The 21,636-nt window shown below is 40.9% G+C and overlaps 1 protein-coding gene across 2 annotated transcripts in view; it reads right to left on the bottom strand.

Moving 5' to 3' along the window:
• Positions 1 to 21,636, bottom strand: part of FLT1 (fms related receptor tyrosine kinase 1) — a 194,360-nt gene that overhangs the window by 110,310 nt on the left and 62,414 nt on the right. For both annotated transcript variants that reach the window (XM_090273753.1, XM_090273754.1), the window contains exon 11: positions 1,723 to 1,837. In XM_090273753.1, coding sequence (XP_090129879.1) covers positions 1,723 to 1,837 — 115 coding nt within the window. The remainder of the gene's footprint in view (positions 1 to 1,722; positions 1,838 to 21,636) is intronic.

Below are 21,636 nucleotides of genomic sequence, written 5' to 3'. Positions count from 1 at the left end.
CCTGCTAGACCCCGATGAGGTCGCAGATTTTTTTAGGGGGAGGGGGAGAAGTCCCTCTCTTTTTAAATGAGATTTAATTAACATATAACACCATATTAGTTTCAGATGCACAGTATAATGATTTGATATTTGTATATATTGCAAAACAATCACCATAATAACCATAGTTAACATCTGTTATCATATGTAGTTACAATTTTTTTCTTGTGATGAGAACTTTTAAGATTTATTCTCTTAGCAACTTTAGAAAAAAGATTTTATTTATTTATTCCTAGAGAGAGGGGAAGGGAGGCAAAAAGAGAGGGAGAGAAACATCAATGTGTGAGAGAAAAATCGATTGGTTGCCTCTCACACACCCACTAGCTGGGGACTGGGTCCACAACCCAGGCGTGTGCCCTGACAGGGAATCAAACTGGTAACCTTTTGCTTTGTGGGTCAATGTGCAACCAACTGAGCCATACCACCAGGGCTCTTAGCAACTTTAAAATATGCAATATAGTATTACTGCTATAGTTACCATGCTATACATTACCTTCTCATGACTTACTTATTTTTAACTGGAAGTTTGTAGCTTTCGACCCCCTTTATCCATTTTGCCCGCCCCACCCTCTGCCACTAATCTGTTCTCTGTATCTATGAGCTTGTTTGTTTGTTTTATTTTGGATTCCACATAAAATGAGGTATTTGTTCTTCTCTGTCTTATTTTGCTTAGCATAAAGTCCTCAAGGTCCATCCATGTTGTCACAAATGGCAAGATTTCATTCTTTATTACAGCTGAATAATATCCTGTTGTGTTTTCTTTATTCACTCACCCATTGATGAACACCTAGGTTGTTATTGTATCTTGGCTATTTTGAGTAATGCTGTAATGAACATGGAGGTGCATATATCTCATTGAATTAGTATTTTCATTTTCTTCAGTTATATACCTATAACTGGGATTGCTGGATCATATGATAGTTCCTTTCTTTCTTTCTTTCTTTTTTTTTTTTTTTAGGAAATACCATACTGTTTTCCACAGTGGCTGCACCAATTTACATTTCCACCAACAGTACACAAGGGATCCCTTTTCTCCCTCCACATCCTGGCCAACACTTGTTATTTCTTGTCTTTTTGATGATGGCCATTCTAATAGGTATGATATAGTATCACATTGTGGTTTTGATTTGCATATCTTAAGTCAGAGCACCTTGATACTGTGTGTTTGTATAACTTAATGTAGCTAGGCTTTGCCCTTGCAAAGACAAAGGGAAGAACAAGATATTTTGTGAAATGGGAGCATTACATTTTAGCTTTTGCTTATCACCACCCCACTTTATGTATGGCAGCGATTCTCAGTCCTGGTTACATTCTAGAATCTCCTGGGAGCTTTTATGAACCCTGGGCTCCACTCCAGAGATTCAAATGTAATAATTGGGAGAGTATTCTAATATGCCCCCAGGAGTGAGAAGCACAGTTGTGGACAAGTCTGATGCTGAAGAGGCAGTTGCACCTCTTCTGTTAGGACTGAGTACTCACTGCTTTGGACCTGGCGGTGAGCGGGAGGTCACCGCTGTGTGAGCAGTCTCATCACATCTCTTATGAAGACATAGCTTAATCCTTTCTTCTTTCTGCATTTTTGTTGAACATTTTAATTACTTCTGGACCTAATAAACCCAGAACTGGGAACTGAGTGTATGTTTTTAGAATAAACATCCCAATGCTTATTTTTACAAAAAATACCTTATTCTTTCCTTCTACTACTGCCGTGCGCTGAGTGATGCTTTCGATTCTGTTTCCTATGTTGCTGTCAGGATCCAGGATAAAGGACTCTTCGTTACTGGAGCAAAAGTCATACCTATTTTTTAAAAAAGTAAGTTGTTACTAAGTTGCTTTGCAGCATGGTCAAGCCCAAGGCTTTAGGTGAAGTGAAAATTATTGGGTAACAACAAAAATTAATAAACAAACAAACAAACAAACAAATAAATAAATAAATAAAATCATTGGATAAATGCCTGAATTAAAAAAACAAAACACTTCTTTTCCTTAGATTTCTACCAATATCCATCCTCAAAACTAAAAAATAGCAAATATAGTTTGCCTGCACTGAAAAACCCACACCAATACATCTCCATACATCCTTCTTGTTCTAAATGTTAATTCCAAAATAAAAATGCATAAATTAGAAAATTTTAATATCTAGATTTTAATTAGTTCCTAGTGGAGGAAACATGCAAACATAGGGAAAAAAAATGCAGTTATGTTAATGAATGGAAATCTCAGATAACAGCATTTCACATCTATAAAAGGTTGGCTTTTAATCAGAATATTCCATTATGCAATTTTTTCCAGGGCTAATTAGGTGTATATGAAAACACATTATGGAGTAGTTATTAAGTTCAGTGTATTTCTCTTCAAGTTTGGGGGTTTCATGACAAGCTTTTCAGCTTCTCAGGCCTCAAGTGTTTAATTATAAAATAAGGATGTTGAAGTTGTTTAGCTTCAAGATCTTTTTTGATTCTGAAAGTCCATGAAATCTCTCTTATTATCTCAAACTACAGTAGTTATTGTATCTGGAAGTTAACATGTTCTATGAGACACATTATTATCAATAAGCTTCTGTTTTCATATGGTTTACTATGAAAATGACATGACAAGTTTTCTCTTCTAAAAAATAAGAATAAAAATATACCTGCCTTCCTAATCTCACAGGGTTATATAAGCATCAAATGACTTAATTTACCTGCAGAGGTTTTGTAAATTAAAGACGCCATAGAAAAGTAAGGAATTATTTTTACTGTATCACGGGTGCTCCATATGCACTCTGACCCCTCCACCTTCACTCACGCAGCTACCTGGACACCCTCACCTCCCACAGCCTGATCCTGTCTAACAGCTTATTCTGACCACTGTGACTCCTCGCTGCTCTCATGACTGGAACCACTCACTGAACCTCTTGCAAGTTCACCTTAAAAAATTCCTTGAGATTTAAATATGGATTTATTTGAGACACAATACAAATAGAGATATTTCCGGCACCTCAAAACTGTATCTGCGGGCTCCCAAGGTTTGCATTTCTTGCCAGCCTGGGCAGGGAAGGAGAGACAGGTGCTCGCGGGAGCCTGGGTCGAGTACCTGCAGTTGCCCCCAGCCATGTCCTTGGCTTCCCCATTAATATAAGTGTTGATTTTTCTGTTTTCTTGTACTGTGACCATCTCATCGAAGCATTTTGTATCACTATGTTTTAGACTAGAATTTGTGATGAGCAGAAAGTTTGCTGGACTTTACATGCCTTGGGCAGAGTTTAGAGATTTTCAAACCAGGGGGAACTTTTGGAGCTCAATTTCCAGAAAGAATTGAGTGGATGATCTTAAGAAGCCAAGGGCAGCTGTGACTTATGTGAGATGAAGGTGAGAGGATAAAATAAGTGAGAAAAAGGGGAGACAGAAGGGATGGCAATGACTAGTAGAAAGGCCTGTGATATTCCTCTCTGGTCCTGGAGCTGAGGAAGGCTCTAGGATGTGAAGCTATCCAGTCTTCCAGCGGGTCTCCCCTCCTGGGCATGCTGCCCTGTGAGGTCCTGCCCCAGAGGACCCACACTTCCTAAGTTTCCCTTTAATGCTTCCCAGAATCCACCTGGCCAACAGCTACAGGAGGACAGGGGCCATATCTACTTCTTCACTCTGTCCTCATTGTTAAGCAAGGGACTAGCAGGTAACTGGCATTCCACAAACACATGTAAACATACAAACAGGCATGAGGTACTGATATGTTGTTTCTAGTAAGACTTTTCATTCGATTTAGTTGTTTATTATTTTCAAACATACTGAAGTAGACATAGTGTAATAGATCTTCATATATCCAGCACCCAACTGTAACAACTAAGATTTTACTACACTTGTTTCATCTATCCTTTATTAGTTTTTATTTTCTACAGGTATTTTAAAGTAAATCCCAGACATCATGTCACTTTTCCCTAGTTTTCATTATTAGTATTCTTCACTTTTTAGACTATAACATCCATACTTTGAACTGGTATTTGACCTCACATCTTTCACAGATGCTCAGTACATATATCAATATATATAATGCATATGTACATTACAGGTATATGGAGCTTATGACGTGTACATCTCTTTAAATACATGTACACCTATATTAGACATGTATGTATACACTGGGTATTACAACATCAAACCACTGAAGTTCTATTGTATCTGGAAGAGAAGAATTTAATTTCATTCTTTTCCCCCCAAAGAAGTGAAAAAGATAAGGGAGGCCTTAGACAAAGATCCTAGTTTCATACTCTTGGTCTTCAGGAAATACAAAGAAATATGTGAGAGTAAAGCATGTCTGGGCCCTTCCGGAGGGAAATGCAGTCTGCTGTCGGAATTCACTAGGGGCTGCCAACCTCTGACTCCCCCAGGGCAGCTACTGATGGCACAAGCCCCAGCATGGAAACTATAGGCGAGACTACTGCAAGGCCCTCCAAACAAAAAGGACAGATTTTGTGGCTGTTTTCTAATTTGGGGGCTATTATTTTTCCCTCTTTGTAATTGGAACCATAAAAATAGAATGTCATTTGGGGCCTGGCTATATAACAGCACTTGAAAAGAGATTTAGGGGGAGGGGAGTTTGCCTAAGCCTTAAGAATACATCAAGCTCTTAAGGAAGTAGATTGTGCCATGTTTGAAGATGCAAAGATAATCACTGTGCTGGGAACCGTCTTGAGGGGGGAGGAAGCCGAACAACAAGAGGAAAGCAGCGCTCACTCCTGATTTCGCACAGGAAGCCCACAGCACCTCCTGCCAAGGGGAGATAAGAAAGCTCCCAGGCACTATTCTGGACAAGGCCACTGTTATCAGCGTCAGCTCCATGCTGTCCTCTCTCTGCTCCAAGCCTCTGTCCCTTTCCTAATGAGCTTTAGGACTCTGACCTCCATTTGCATGCAGCATGCCAAGTACAATAGCATGGAGGTATTTATAACCATCGAGAGGGAAAAAAAAATTTCCGGGGTAAGAGTGTAGTCCATGTCATCTACTGCCCCAGAGCTGAAACAAATTAGTTTCAGACTAGAGATTGATATGAATAAGTTTTAAAAAGCAGTCAATTTCGTATCCAACACACGGAGCTGGGACCCTACAGGTGACGTGTCAGTCTGCTTAACCCTGAGCAGGAGCCATCCGTGGGGCTCTCCCATCTGGTGTAGGTTACCAGTCTTCTCTTGACACATATTAGGGAAACACCACCCTCCCGAGATGTAGATGACATTACTGATCTACACATTCTGGGTTGATTTCCCTGTAGTGGTGAGGAATTTGCCCTGTTCCCTTCATACTCGTAAGCATTTGGCTCCTCTGTGACCACAGACAGATAAAGGCAGCTTGGGGCCACAAATAAAGGCAAAGCCAACACTGGTCCCAACAGACAAGTTAACTAGCCATAGGTTAGAATAATTATAATATATACCACGCATATTACTCTCTACTACAATAAGGATTATATTTTCTATGCACTTGGTGATTCATATACACTATCTCACTAACTTGTACAATATCCTAAAAAGTAGGTACTCTCATCTCCCATTTAATGGATAAGAAAATTGAGGATTAGAGAGGTTAAGTAATTACACAATGTTAAACAACTAGTAAATGGCAGAGGCAGAATTTATAATCAGTTCTGGCTCGTTCCAGAATCTGTGCACGTAACCGTTAATCCATATGTAATATACTATCCATGGACAATCATCACGTAACAAGAAGGTGCTGTACCTCAGTGCCTCTTTGTATATAGGAAGACAAGGCTTGTCAAATATTCACTGCACAAATACCATTAACACAGTAGGGACTTAATTCTTGTTTAGCCCTTTTTGTACAACATGGTCAGCTTTTTTCCAAAGTTTGGCAAACAATTCTCATCATACACAACCAAAATACGTTGACTGTCCAAAGTGCATGCAGTCTACAATTAGTTTATAGTAGAGCTCACTTTGCCATCCCACAGTTCTGAACTTAATTACTAGTCACCTTTGCAAATCCAGCACAGGAAGTACAATGCACAGTGTGCACCCAGAGGGGCCCTTTTGTGTTCCCCTGTGCTTTTCCTTAGGTGCTGGCTTTGAACAGTTTCGACTTGCAAACTTCCTTCATTCTTTCTGCCTCTCACTCTCCTCCCCCTACTTAAGTGCAGAGCTGGTGCTTTTCTTTCTTTAGAGGATAGATTGTTGCATCTGGTGGAATCAGAAGGGACAGTCCAGCTGGCTGAGTTTTAGCCACTGATGGTTAGTATCTGCATTTTCTTTGAAGTGACTCTTCTCCTGTGAGAAAATGATGGACGCTGAAGAATGAGGTGAGATGGTTCAGCCCTTCATTTCCCCTTTCTACAGACTGCCCGTCTGTTTAGTGCCCGTTGCGTTAACCAAGACTCTAGTCGTTACAAATTCTCATTTCATAAATGATTTCTAGCAAGTTTCATTCTAGAAAGTGTACTCTTTCTTTCTTTCTTTCGGCAGCCGTCCGTCTCGAGAGACAATGGTGTAGCTTCTTAAGAGTCTATCTGCACCGCCAAGAATGGCTGTGCAGTCCGACTCGGGAGTGACACGGTATCTGTCTCCTCCCGTGTTGAATCGACATCTTGCGATGACGCTGGAGTGTCCTCTCCAGTGAAGCTGAAGCTACAGAGCCTGGGCAGGGTGATATGGAGGGTCTGCTGTTGCCCATGCAGCAGACCCCCCCTCTCTTCGCAGCTGAAGGGTCCAAGGGAAAGACGGAGTCAATACAGCTTGGGTTCAGGTGCGCCGCAGGAGTTGCCGGTGTTGACTACAACGTCAAACCGCCTTAGGGACTCCGGCTCCGGATTTTCTGTCGGGGTTTACTCCCTTAGCCTTTCCCCTGAAGAGGTATGCCGCAAGGCAGCGGAGGTTTTTTGGAGTCAGAGTTTTCCTTCTCTGATGTGCCCTGACTGGAAGATCGAACCAACGACACTTAGCTCGCAGGCCGACGCTCAATCCACTGAGCCAAACCAGCCAGGGTACTCTACAGCCTGAATATTAAGATAAAGAGGGTTATTTATTTATTATTTTGTAGGATCTCCTTTCTCCCTATTATAAATGATATGAAGCTAACCTTTCTTTCAAAATCTGTTTTCCTGAATTCTGACTCTTGGTTGGCTAAAGTGAAACTAATACCAGGCCCAGGCTAGGAGCTATATATACATATTTAAGATCAACAAATTCTCATTCACCCGGTGAAACAGGTATTATGATCCCCATTTCACAAATCCTTTCACCAGAAAGGAAACTGAGACTTCGAAAAATCGAATGCCTTGCTCAGATTCACAGAGAAAGTCGCAGCCCCAACATTAGAACCCAGATCTTCCTAACTCTTTCTATCATGCCAGTACTCAATCCATCACACAGGATGAATTCTGTTCCCAAGTAACCTCCTCAACTTTTACCACCACACACTGCAGGTGAATCTGGCTCAGAATTATTTGCTGGAGGGAAAGCTCAGCGGATCCTCTGAGTCCCACTGGTACAAAGTCAGGCACCAAGAGAAATGAAGTATTAGCTTTCCAAACGGAGGAGAGGCACCCAGTCCTCTGGTGTAGGGGGCAGGTGGGGAGGAATACTTTATTATTACACTTGGACACAAATTTAGGTTAGTTTTGGTCACAAAAATGTTTTGAGGTTAAAATTATAGAAACCCTTGGCTTTCTACCAGCTGATAAATTTTATCTTTTACATTTTTTTGCAACAAAATATAAAATCTAACTTTTATAACAATCTTTTTCTTTCCCTGTTAACTTACTTGGTCTGCATGATTCCTGAACATGTTCTGAGATAAAGCTAGCCTTTTTTATTATGAACTCTAATACATTTATAGCAGGCAGCTGGCTTCAAAGAGGGCCTCTGGGGTGGGAGTGGGGGTGTGCAGTGGTGAGCTGAGCACCCCAATACCCAACGGCTGCCTATTTGAGCCTGAACCATTGCCTAGGAGTGACTGTATACATTAATTTAAAGTATAGCACATTTATTGGGGGTGGAAAGAGGCTCTAGAAATCTCTACAGAGTCCAGAAGAATGATTTCCCTCTTTCTTTTATGGATAAGGAAATCTGGGGACTCTTTGTGTGGACTCTGCTTATCTGCTTAATGAGATTGGACTGCACGTGCTAACTGTGATTAGAATCTACTTGTAAAGAATATTGAATCACGTCAAGTTAGGGAACAAAGGGGAAGAGCAGCAATAAAGAACAAATCAAAGCTGTAAAATGTCTCTCAAAAAATAGAAAGGAAAGAAAAGACCACCTGGCAGTCTGCCAGAGGGCGCGCCAGGGCCGGTTCCCCACGCGGCAGCCCCCCTGCCGAGGGCCTGATGTAAACTTTCTCTGCCACTGAGGGTGTTGTGTCAAAACATTAGCGATAGTGTGTCTGAGCCATCAGATTAATAGGAGCTGCAAACACTATCTTTTCCCCTCCTCTCACATTCTCTTAAAACAAATAAAACAATATAGGGGAAAGGATGCTGGTAGAAAAAGGCATAGAGTTGGAAAGAGTGTTTAGACAGAATGGTTCCTGCTCCTCCAGCTCCAGGAAAAGGGCCTGGGCCTTCGGGGTGGCCTCAGGGTCAGGCTGCGGGGATTCTGGGGGAGTGGCTTTCTTGTGCAGTGAGAGACCTTGTGACGCCTCGGCGCCCATACTGAAAATTACCTCTTGTCTGAATGGAGAGGGGAGAATGGAGAAGACTTTGCAGGGATTGAAGGCTTTGGGTCAGCTTCTCGGACAATGGTGGAGGTGATCCAGCGTCCTGGCCACCTCTGTTTAGATAAGAGCTTTTCCGTGAGTGTCTTGGCCTGCACTACTTCCTGCTCTCAAGGGCCCCATGATCCATTCACACTCAGGACAAGGCCCGTCTTCCCAGTCTCTGCTCTCCTTCCTCTTCTCTCCTGTTTGCTTCCACCAAGAGCTCCAGCAATCCCCGAGCTCCGCCTCTGAGTCTCTCTTACAGAATCTGGGCCAGGACCACCGCAGCATTTCAGTCCTATACCACAGTGACTGGGAGGCTAAAAAGGTGGATACTTACTTGGTTACACCCAGATATGGGCCTCAAAGAGCACACCTATTCTGTTCATTCATTTTTCTTCTCAGTGAAAGACTGTGATCAGCTAAGGAATAGTGACTTGATAAAAAAGAAACCTTTAGGGAAATGTTAGGAGTGGCTACAAATATCTTTTATTCTGACGCATGCAAGGAGTCTTAAATTAACTCCACTCACTCAGGGAAGAATATTTAAATATTTTAATATTGTTAACAGTTTGTTCTCATGAAAAGGAATAGAACAATTGACTGTTTAATAGCAGTCAATGCTGAAACGTTCAGAAAGTGTCGAGGTGGAGTGAGATTGGAAAATCACAATTTACCCTAAGGACCACAGATTCTAGAGCTAGCCAGACCTGAATTCAAATAATGATTTTATAACTTTCTAGTTATGTAACCCTGGCTAGCAAAAGCCCGACTCTGAAAATCAGAGTCATAGAAACCTGCTCACAAATTTCAATCTTCGATAGTTATAAAATTGTTGGATCCTATCAACCCACAAAATCACTTTGAATAAGTTCTGCTTTGGTGTTATGCACTGGTCACCACGGAGGGGCATTATCTTTCCTAGTCCTGCAACAGTCCCTCTGGTAGAAACATGGTTGAGGAGTTCGGCAGATACACCCCACACAGCAGGAGATAGGAAATCATTTTTCTCAGCTCTCAGTTCCCTGAAAGGTTGTATTTCTCTTGGTTTGTTTTTCACTCATGGGCCTCTTAATCTTGTAAATGTCTATTTCATTTCTCTTTTTCTCTGGCCAACTAGAAAGTAAAGCTTCTGGGCCATATCTCCATACTAATCTTAACCCCATTTTCTCCTTTCATCCAGGTTTGCTCAATTATTTATCGTACCTTTTTGTGAATCATCTCAAATCCTTTGGGAATGGATGTGCTCTTAACATGGTGAACTCAAAAGAAGCTAACCCATGTTACCTTGTCTTACTAGTTTTATTATGAAGTTAAAAAACAAACACAAGGACCCTGTTGGGTGTGGCTCAGTAGATTGAGCACCAGCCTGCGAACCAAAGGGTTGCTGGTTTGATTCCCAGTCAGGGCACATGCCTGGGTTGCAGGCCAGGTCCACAGTTGAGGGTGCTCAAGAGACAAGCACACATTGACATTTCTCTCCCTCTCTTTTGCCCTCCCTTCCCCTCTCTCTGAAAGTAAATAAATAAAATCTTAAAAAAAATAAAAAACAGAAGGGAACTAACTTAAAGAAGACCCTTTTGCATCAGCACACATTAGAGTGATACTAAATGAGTTAATTTTTGTAACATGCTTAGCACAGTGCCTGGTACACAGCAGACAGGTCATTAACAGTAGCTGTGGTTTTATTGTCTGACCAGAGAAGAGCTACTGAAGAGCAGGGGTAATGTCTTGCTCATCTTTATGACCTCAGGGCCCAGCCAACCAACGGTGAGCAGTACAAGAGCACACATCTCTTGCTCAGGTGACTGCCTGAGAAGGGTAAATCTTGAAAATGGCCTGACTAGATGTGAACTCAACTTCACGTCAGGTGTCATTCCTGCCAGCCATCACTTACCTCAAATGTGCTGGAAAAAAGGGCACTACTGGCCCTCAAATGATGTCATATATACCCCACAAACTAAGCATGATGTCATCCCTATCAGTTCCTTCCCATCACAATGAGGAGTATTAATGAAGGCAGGGGATCTGACTGGGACTGGATAAGCTTGTCACAGTAGTATCAACATCCAACATTACAGCTTAGGCAGTGATGCTGACACATGGAGAAGCATCTTCTGGCCTAACAGAACATTAACAAGCAATGGTCGTCTCCTTTCAGCAAGAATATTGGCTCGTAATGACTACACCATGTTAGTCAAATACTTTATTCATATATATTCCATTTAAGAAGTAAAATCATGTCCTCTAAGAGAAGTACAAGATTTATTGACAGTTCCTTCTGTTATAAGGAAACATATACATTTATTGAAGAGACAAGTCAAATATATGGAAAAAGTATCAGAATACAATTGAGCACAAACAAGTGAGCATCTAGAGCCCACAAGCTGGACAAGACTTGGGTCAATGAGCATTTGGAGAGCTGAGGTAGAATTCACAAATGTGAGTTGGTCCAGGATACTGTAACTGTTCTAACTTCTTAAATAACCTGAAAATTTTACCATTGCTGGTCCCATCTTAATTTCTTTGGAGTAAATCACCACAGTCAGAAGACCAGTCCAGGAATGGAAGCCTGTTTCTTGGGCAAACATTAACCTAACAGCATGGCTCATTTGGTCAGATCATCATCAGATTTCACAGGATACTTAGTGCGTGTGATACCACCTTAGAGGGAAGTAGCTTTTTAGTGGGCAGCTCCAGAACAACCTAAAAACACTGAACAACTTACAGCAAACAAACTTAGCACTTGCAATGCACCAGCCACTAGGCTAAGGACTTCATATAATATCTCATTTAATTCCCCCAACCAATCTTACAATGTCAACGTCACTGTTATCGCTGTTATTCAGATCAGAAAACTCAGACCCCGAATCACACAGCTGGTAGATGGTAGTAGGTGCCAGAGCCAGAATTCAGGCCCTGGAACCCATGTTATTGAACTCTAGACTCTATTGCCTTCCTTCATCCTAACACTTTTAAAATTGGCTCTTGATGTCATAACATAGACATCTCAAAACATATTTGCCTCCTGGATCATGAGCTTTTGACCAAAAATTACTCATTTTAATGTCTTAAGTAGTTGTTATAGAACCAATCCTACTAACAAGGAATGAAGTGCCTGGCTGATGATATGCTAGAAGGCCACTCACAGTCTCCAGGAACTCTCTGTTCCTCACCTACAAGATGGTAATAATCATAGTATCTGCCTCACAGAAGCCCTGTGTTAATTCAGAGAGATAATCCATACAAAGCACATATTCGTTGGCAGCCGTTCGTCTCGAGAGACGATGGTGTAGCTTCTTAAGAGTCTATCTGCACCGCCGAGAATGGCTGTGCAGTCCGACTCGGGAGTGACACGGTATCTGTCTCCTCCCGTGTTGAATCGACATCTTGCGATGACGCTGGAGTGTCCTCTCCCGTGAAGCTGAAGCTACAGAGCCTGGGCAGGGTAATACGGAGGGTCTGCTGTTGCCCATGCAGCAGACCCCCCCTCTCTTCGCAGCTGAAGGGTCCAAGGGAAAGACGGAGTCAATACAGCTTGGGTTCAGGTGCGCCGCAGGAGTTGCCGGTGTTGACTACAACGTCAAACCGCCTTAGGGACTCCGGCTCCGGATTTTCTGTCGGGGTTTACTCCCTTAGCCTTTCCCCTGAAGAGGTATGCCGCAAGGCAGCGGAGGTTTTTTGGTGTCAGAGTTTTCCTTCTCTGATGTGCCCTGACTGGAAGATCGAACCAGCGACACTTAGCTCGCAGGCCGACGCTCCATCCACTGAGCTAAACCAGCCAGGGCAAAAAGCACATATTAAGCACTTAAGATCCTGCAAGTAAGTGCTTAATAACTTTCAACTATAAAGAAAATAAAAATAGAAATCCTAAGACAGATAGTCTCCTTTGAGCCACAATCTTCCATTTGGCTCTATGCTGTCTCTAAGTACACATTTTTGTCTTCCTCACCTTACTTATCCGAAGACTTTTTCACACACAAGAGGATTTCTCAAGAGGGTGGCAATGAGCGATTATCTTACATAATTTTCAATGATGAGGACAAGGCAGATGGAACATTAAAGGCCAGGGAAAGTGGAAAAATATGCACCCACATAACTTTTTTTAAAAGATTGAGTGAGAATTCAAGTTCTTGGATTCCAAGGTCTTGATCTCCAGGCGTGAAAGGCAGAGGTTCAGGGATACAATACACATCACATGCTGACGATGTTCCTATGGAACAAGACCACCACCGAGTCTGTAAAAGCGCATCACCCTCTGAGGATGACCGGGCGGGCCTGCGGTAAATAGGCATCAGCCGGGGAAGACGGCCTGAGGAGAATGACTGACGGCTCTACTATTTAGCCCCCGATTCAAGAAATCCACGTCAGGTCCAAACTAACATTTCCAATTTTTTTTCTCTCAACCCAAATCCAAGGAGCCAGCCAAATTCTTCTCCAAGCAACGTCTTCTTCAAGTCCTCAACCCATTCCTAGCCCCGTGCCACTCTGTCACATGTGTTTCCCTCCCCCTTTCCACTTAACACTTCAGTGTGCACCCACCATTTTTGGACCCAGATCTTACTTCCTCCATGGTGCTTCCTCTGAATGGCAGCACTCACCACCCACCACCCACTGAAACCAGGCTATCAGCACCTCCCATGGAGAGTCAGTACAGAGTTATTGTGGAAATAAGAAGAAAGAAGAAAAAACAGGGAATTAGAAACTTGGGTCTAGTCCTCGGCTTGCTCTTAACTAGGTGAGAGGTGAGGGGTAATTGTTTATATTTGAGCCCCAGTTTCTCATCTATAAAACAAACTTTTTTCCAAAAAATCTTGAAAATTCATTAATTCTGAGTGGAGTAGTCATCTAAGTGACTAGACAAGGCACACCGGGGCTGAAATCTGCAGACGCCTCACCGTACACTCGCTAACTGGAAACCCTATGTTTCCTTCTTCATTTTCTTTTACTTTTCCGTCTTCATCTTCTTTAATTATCTCCCACATCTCTTGCCTAAACATCCACTGACAGCTGAGTGCTTGCTGAATGTTGATCCCCAAAATTAATCCTGAACAACAGATGGGGAAATGGAACTTCACTGCAAAAGATCAAATACCCCCACATGGTGAGGTCACAAAGAGGGAGAGTACTGTAAGGTGAAAGTGCCACAGTAAAAGTGCCAGATTAACTGTTTCACTTGCTACCCTCCCGAGGTTGGCCTTTTTCAGACCTGCTCATTCCACTGGGGTTTATACCCGCTCAAAAGGGTCTACTCCCACCTGCAGGCTTGGTGCTCGAACCAGCTGCCGGTCATTAGTGGTTTCCAAAGAAATTGAGAAATTTGAGTCAAATTCTCTCAATTGCTGCAAGCTTTTCTCCTTTCCTCTCCCACCCTCAGTTCAGCTTTAACTCAACAGATGGATTCTGTGGTATCACTGGTGACAAGACTAAATCCAATAGTTTAGGCCAGTGCTCCCCCAAACCTGTGCCCTCAAGGATTTCTGCTCCTTCTTGTGGCAACTCCCAGGGATTATATTTGAAGGGTCCTATGGAATACCAATGAAAAGTAATCTAAAATGCCAACCTACTTAGTTTCTTTTATTCTATGATCTGAAAACAACTGAGAAATAATTTTCTGACCTTCAGTTTCCTTATGGGGAAATTATGTCCATTATGTAAAACTGCTGTACAGATTAGGGATAAATGTATGTAAAAGGACAAACACTGCTTTGACATTAATAAAGGCTCATTGATTAAATTTATTACAGCTACTATCATTAAACAGACACTTGCATTTAAGGTAGTAAAACATCTTATGAGGTTTTTAGAGAAAGTATGAAGAAACAGGGTCTAGTGATTTGAATCTCATTTAAAAGGCACTACATGGGCCATAGTCTAAATCCACAACATCCCTTCCACCTTCTCAATCCACCAGATTCTGGCTAAAAGGGCAGTGAAGTTCCATGAAAACTACAGACTACAAACAGTCTACCAAGTTAATGGAGTTAGACCAAAATGTAGATATCCAAGAATAAGTGCATGTTTTATAAGTGATTTGTCCTCTTTTATCTACTACCTAAGGATCTCATTATCAGGATGTTAGTTTCTAGATTCAGTAATGAAAGTGCTTATTCAATCTGTAAATATGACCAAAGAAAATTCAAGACATTCTGCCAGTCTTCTTAAGGAATCTTCCCAAATTGTGTGTCACTACCTTCTGGTACTCCTAATCCTGGGAATTTACACTGAATTTTGCTCGCAACTTCCTTATAAAAACGACCCAGTGCAGCCTTCCTATGACTCAGCCTTTTGGTTTAATTTAAACACATAATGAAATGTTTGATAGCAATTATGGGAGACAGATAATTCATAAGAAACAATTACTCATCAGACTCACTGTATAGCTGTGAAGAGTGGGAAAAATGAAAATCTGAAGAAGCATAGAAAAGTGGTAGAGGCATTTGGCAAATGAACTGCTGCTCAGTTCTCATGACTTTGTATGAAATAGTAATAAGGGCTGTTGTCTGAACGCTCACACTGGGCAGCAGGCACCTCCTCAACCAGTAATTATATAACAGAAATCAAGAATTTCCTCATTAGTAAGTGAACATTCACTTTTTGCTTGTAATGAAAGCCTCTGTACAAGATGGCCAGATTTATTTGGTTCTTTGTTCAAGCTCGAAGTCCTGCCAAAGTGGCCTTTGGTCAAGTGGTCTTTAAAGTCTCCATTCTGATTCAAGGTTGTGTGTGTGGCAGATTAAAATGATCTGTAGCACACCTGGTTTGAGCCTGCCTGCCCATATACATGGAGCGCAGAATATATGTCAAGAGACACCTGGATACCGATTGTGTGTATAGTTAATAGGAGTGTAATAAAGATTAAACCATGGCATATGTAACTGTATTTCCAAAAGAAGAGGTCTTCTCAAATTACAGCTTCCCTCAGATATCTGACCCACAATTAGTCCCCAGGAAATGTTGACTTTCTCATGTTTAAATGGTTAAAACTTATATTTTGTAGATGAAAAATAGAATATGGGACATAAAACTGTTTCAGCATAAAAATAATAGCCATTCATGCTGGCAGTCAATTAAATTTGGGTCCTTAAGTACACTTCTAATTAACTACCACAAACAACTGTTTTGTTTTCATCCTGTTAATTTTACATCCCCCACTGATGCACAATACTGTGCTGCTCCCAAATGATCTACCCCAACACATCCCTAATGATTCAGGCCTTCCTTTCTTTGCCAATTTGTAAACAATAGAGAAATGCAATTAGGGAAGCCCATCTCATAGCTTCTAGATGCCTCTGCCTTCCCTTATTTTGTAGGCCACCCTTGACCCCTACCCAACCCCCCAAAACTCCAGCAAACCACACTTAGTCCTGGAGTGGTCAGCTTTCTCTAGACTCCCCCACAGGGCTCTACTGCTGGGGCAGATGAAGAGCATTTCAGAAATGAGACATCAAATTGTGTGGCAGGGAATATTATGTTGTTAGACTTGTAAAGTATGCAATTATTTGAGACTCTAGGTATGGCCTACATTAGAGTTTTGGAAGCAGTTCCTTGAGATTCCATGGGTGTCTGCTAGATTTTCCTAAAAAAATCCATCATTTTAGATAAGAAAGTCAAGAAAGAATACTCTATCCCTTCACCACATCCCTTGAATTGAGAATGCAATGACATTTTTCACATTCAGAAGGGGTTCTTTGACAAAAGACCAAATAAAGCAAGCAAGGTCTGGGGGCTAACTGGGAAAAGAATGGTGATGTCTTCATCCATGTGGCAAAGGTAGGCCAGGTTGGCCCTGAAGAAAATATGGGTTGACGTTAATGGTTCAGGAGTGGCTGCATTTTTTTCTCAATGGGTAATTATTGACATTATAATTACAGAGTCAATTCTGTACCCCAGAATACAGACTTCCATGTAAGACTCATAACCACTCTATGAGGGGGAACCCCAAAAAACCCAGAATTATCTTCTGGAGGATGGGCCCCTTGTAGTATAGGCTTCTCCCTCTAGGTGAGTGTTCTAGGAACCCATCTGTATCAGTATACCAGTTGTCATTGTTATGAGAGGCTGTATTTGGCTTCAGTGAATTTTGTTTTAACTCTTCAACATGTTTGCCCATTTCATGATGGGTGATTTACAAGCATACCTGCCCACACTGTACTGAGTGTTCAGCAGTTTTTGGCCAAAAATGGCACAACCCCTGTGCCCCATCCTCCCTATTCACCCAATCTCACCCTGACTGACATTTTTTTGTTTTCCCTATGAAAAAAGTCCTCAAAGGGAAACATTTTGCAGATGTGGAAGAGGTGAAGCAAAAAGACAGCAGAAGCACTGGAAGCCATCAAAATCAATGAGTTCAAAACTGTTAATTCTACAACCCAGATCTACTAAATTTCTATTTCTAAAGCACAACAAAATTACACTTTACATTCCGCAGTCTGTGTTCAATTTTCAGAAATGTTAGGTAAAAATTCTCACTGTGAGAATTTTTGTGAAATTAGCCCTAAAATTCTTTCAAAGTTTCTTAAAAGTTTTGTGGCCTTAATTAATTCCAATGTTAGCAGTAATTACAACCTTACATTTCTTTGACCCTCTCTACCTTTCCCAAATACATTATTTCATTTGACACGCATATTCTCCCTATGAAGTGTGCATAATTATCTTTATTTTACATGAACAGAAGCTGTAAACTACATACATGTGAAAGGTACTACAGGCTTTCTGCATGCCACCGAGGTTCATGTGCACACTGACATGAAACAAGATTAGGGATATCTGTTTGGAAGTCTCTGCTGGTGGCTGAAGGTGAAAAAACCCAAAACCCACCACATTCAGTGTTAGTAACACCTATTCATGTTATTAAAAACTCAAAAGAAATAATCTAGTTCTACTACTTTACCACTCAAATATGCAGAAAAGTAAAAGGGGAAAGATTCTGCTCTATTTCTTCTCAGCTCATTAGGTGTACGAGTTTAAGAAAGAACAACCCTTTCCTCCTTTCTTAATTTCTAATGTTTTATAAGAACATATTCTAGGTGAATCCCTAAACAAAATGTTAGTCAGTTAAAGCACAGCTCAGCAGTTTGGCAATTTTTTTTAAAGGAGTACATTTCTATTAGATTTACTTATAGTTCTTAGTATCCATGAAGATGGACTAGTTGAGCAGTAGTTTGCATAATTTAAAAATATATTTATATGTTTATTGGACTTCAGAAAACTATATAATTTGAATTAAGTCTGAACTTCTTTAACTTAGGCGCATTAAGCAGTTGGCCAGATTAGATACATAAACCAGATGGTCATATTAACTTAGATACATTACCTAATTATAATTTTGAACTACTTAAACACATTCTAACCTGAAAACTAATGTGTTAGTTGTATTTGTATATAGACATGTCCTATAACTAGAGCCTAAAATTTAAGTACCAAGAATCAGTCTACATATTCAAGAGTAATGTGTATACAGTATGTCTTTACTTAATGTTGGTAGGTTCTTGGAAACTGTGACTTGAAGTGAAACAACATATAAAGAAACCAGTTTCACCCTAGGCTGATGGTTATAAACAAGAGTTTAGTTCCTACAGCATATGTCTGGTCACAAAAAAAAAAAAAAGAAAAAAAAAGAAAATCACCAAACTTCTAAATAAAGACCCCAAATACTTCTAGTATTAAACATTGAAATCAGTGTGAGCTCTACATAAATTTAAGAAAAATTAAGAGAAACAAGTAAGATAATGATTTTCTAACCCACTGATTCCACTCCCGGCAGCTCGGGGTACTAGGCAGGACCCACCTGGGACAGGACTCCTTTCTGTCCCTGGGCCACATGCCCACACCCACACTCACTCTGACTTGCACTTACTCAGACTGGGGCAGTGGAGACGTGGCAATTCACCACCCGTGCACATCTCTGGGAGGTGGGAGGCAGCTGGAGGACCTAGAGAAAATCCCCCAGGTGTGGGGAGAACGGCCAACGGCACACAGACAGTGGCCTTGGCTGGGACAGAATTTTTTTTCCTCATCACTGTTATGATGAAATGACATTGAATAAAAAAACAATTGGAGGGCCTGCTGTACATGAACCACCAAAATCGCTTTTGATGATCACCCACAGATTCCACTATGCAAATATGTTACTATGTAACTCAAAATAAATAATATTTTTAAAAATTATACAATAAAATATTCCTTTATCCAAATGTTACTAACTAAAATTGTTGTCTACAACAGAATCTAAGTGTTAATATAAGTATATAAAATGTGTTTATGTAAAGACATATTTTAAAACTTTTAATAATTAAAGAAGGCTTCATTGATCTGTCAATTTTAGCTTTTCTCTCTCTGACAGGTTGAAATAGAGTTATTCTATTATATATTTGCTTTCTAGTGCACGAATGTCCCATATATCTTTCTGAAATGCTTCTGAGTTCAATGCACTACTTAGCCATCACATTGGAGCCTGAGACAGATAAGCTACTCAATCAGTCTACTGACTAAAAGAAAACTTTGTATGAATGTGCACATTTTCAACAGATAAATTCAAGCAACAACATATTCTTTTAAATGAAGCATCAGTGAAACAGTTATTTCTGATATGTCTTGTGATTGGTTAAAAAAAAAAAAAGGATGCCTTTAACAAAGGATAAATTAAATGGTTAACAAACATTGAAGATTTAAGGCACTGCTCTGAGCCTTGAGAGAATTCCAAGAGGAATAAGACACCTTTTGGGGCCTTGGCAACATTACTCATAACATGGGAGAAGGATCCCATATATCAAAAAGAAATTGGAAAAGAGACTAATGTTTCCAAAGTTTCATTTTACTGGACCTCATTCCCCAAACTATATTTTATAGCATTATTCAAACCTAACTTTGTATTATTATGTTCTATCACCAATAATTGTTATTTTCTAACATAATTATTAGTTCTAGTCCTAAATAGAACAGAATTTTTAGATTTTCTATTACCAAAACAAAACTTAAAAATATCTGTAGAAGGCTAAGTTATTCCATAAAAATTCAACTCTAAATTTTAATCCAAATTTAATAGCTTAAATTATTTAGTTATTTTCATTTACATTTTAGGTTAGCACAGGTATCTAGGCTTTAAAGAGATGAGTCCATCAATATGGATGACCACCCCCAAATTAGCAAAATAATACAAAATCTGAGTACATCTCACTTTCTTTTGAGTTAAATATCTGGTACACTAGATATTCAAGATTTGTAAGTTCTCCATATTTCAGTGAGAAATCAGACATGTATGAAAACAGCTACTTCTCAGGAATTCCATAACTCATCAGTAACTTTCAATGTCAAAACAATATGCTTTAAACAAGAGATTAAAACACAAAATAAGGAAAAGCTGAAATTGCAGGAAGAATCTAGAAAACCAAGCAGCCACTTCTATCTGTTTATACTTTTTATCAAGCTGAAATTTTTAATAGCAATTCTCCTAGACACTCTGCAAGTGGAGTTAAAAGCAATAAAGCAAATATTTGGCATAATGACAATTCTTGGGCAACTCAATAATACCTTATTGTTTTACCTACCAATTCTATTTGTATTTGTCAAATTAGCTTCCATGAACTATAATTTGTACCATTTCCTTAAACTAAACAAAAAGCAAACAAGACTTAGTCATCAACAGGATACAAGGAAACACTGCACAGTTAGCAGAGCGTCGGGATGTATTCACTCTGCAAATATACAGTGAGCATCTGCTGTGTGCCAGACACCATGCTGGACCCTAAAGACAGAAGTGCTTTCCCTCAGCTCAGAGCTGGAGAGCAGACACATGTATATGCACCTGGTGCCGTAACAATGGAGTACAGAGAGTGCTGTTCATACTGGGGAGGGAGAGGAGTCAGAGAAGAGGCAGGCAGGAGGCCCTAGAGAAGGTGACAGAAGAGCTGAGTCTTGGAGGATAAAGAACTTCTCAGGAAATAGAAAGTAGGTAGAAGCACCTTTCTGACAGACTGAAGAGTATGAACAAAGCCCCTGAAAGGTAGTGATCATCTGTGCTGGGAAGATCTCATGTCATATCTTATGTTTAAAAAGATGAGAAAGGGGGGACTTTCAGCCAAGATGGCGGCCTAGACAGACATGCTGTGTCTTCCTCCACAACTAAAAAGGAATACAGATACCTCAAAACTAGAGACAACCAGAAGTTCCAGAAAATAGAGCTGCATGGAAGCCCAACAAAGATACAAAGGAGAAAATTCATCCAGACAGGTAGGAGGGGCAGAGCCAGGGCAGGGAGGAAGCAGTGTGGCAGCAGTGGCAGTGGCAGGCTGACAGAAAGCACAGTAACACATTTAAAAAAGCAGGAAGGGACACCTGGGGAGTGCTCCCAGCACCAGACCAGACTGCACAGCTCATGGTTCCAGCGCTGGGGAAAATAAAGCCTCATTGCTTTTGACAATGCAAACCAGTGGGGGTTGAGGCAGAGGAAGAAACTGCTGGTTTCTCAGCAGAGTCTACTTGTTTAAAGAACTCCCACGGTCCTAGAACATCCATAGACCTACCCACTCTGGGAACGACGGCCAGGGAAACAGCTAGAGAGGTGCCAGTCCCATATAGAAGCGGGAGAAGTGCCTGGAAAGGGGGCGAGTGTGTTCCCTCTCAGGCCCCTCCCCCACATACAGTGCCACAATGTGGTGAAATGGGTTGCCTGTACTGCCAAATACTTAAGGCTCCACCCCTTGCTATGTAACAGGTATGACAGTTCTACCTAAGACACAGAGGCAAACAAACATAGGAGCCTGTCAAGATGAGGAGACAGAGAAGTATGGCCCAAAAAAGAGAACAGCTCAAGGTTCCAGTGGGAGAACTAAGTGACAAGGAGATAGCCAACCTAACAAATGAGGAGATAGCCAACCTAACAGACACAGAGTTCAAAACACTGGTGATTAAGATG

Source organism: Furipterus horrens, unplaced genomic scaffold (genome assembly GCF_987537825.1).
Source record: "Furipterus horrens unplaced genomic scaffold, mFurHor1.1.pri manual_scaffold_4, whole genome shotgun sequence".
NCBI classification, from domain to species: domain Eukaryota; kingdom Metazoa; phylum Chordata; class Mammalia; order Chiroptera; family Furipteridae; genus Furipterus; species Furipterus horrens.
Note: the sequence above shows the minus strand (reverse complement) of the source record. Positions and strands in the feature narration are given on the sequence as shown.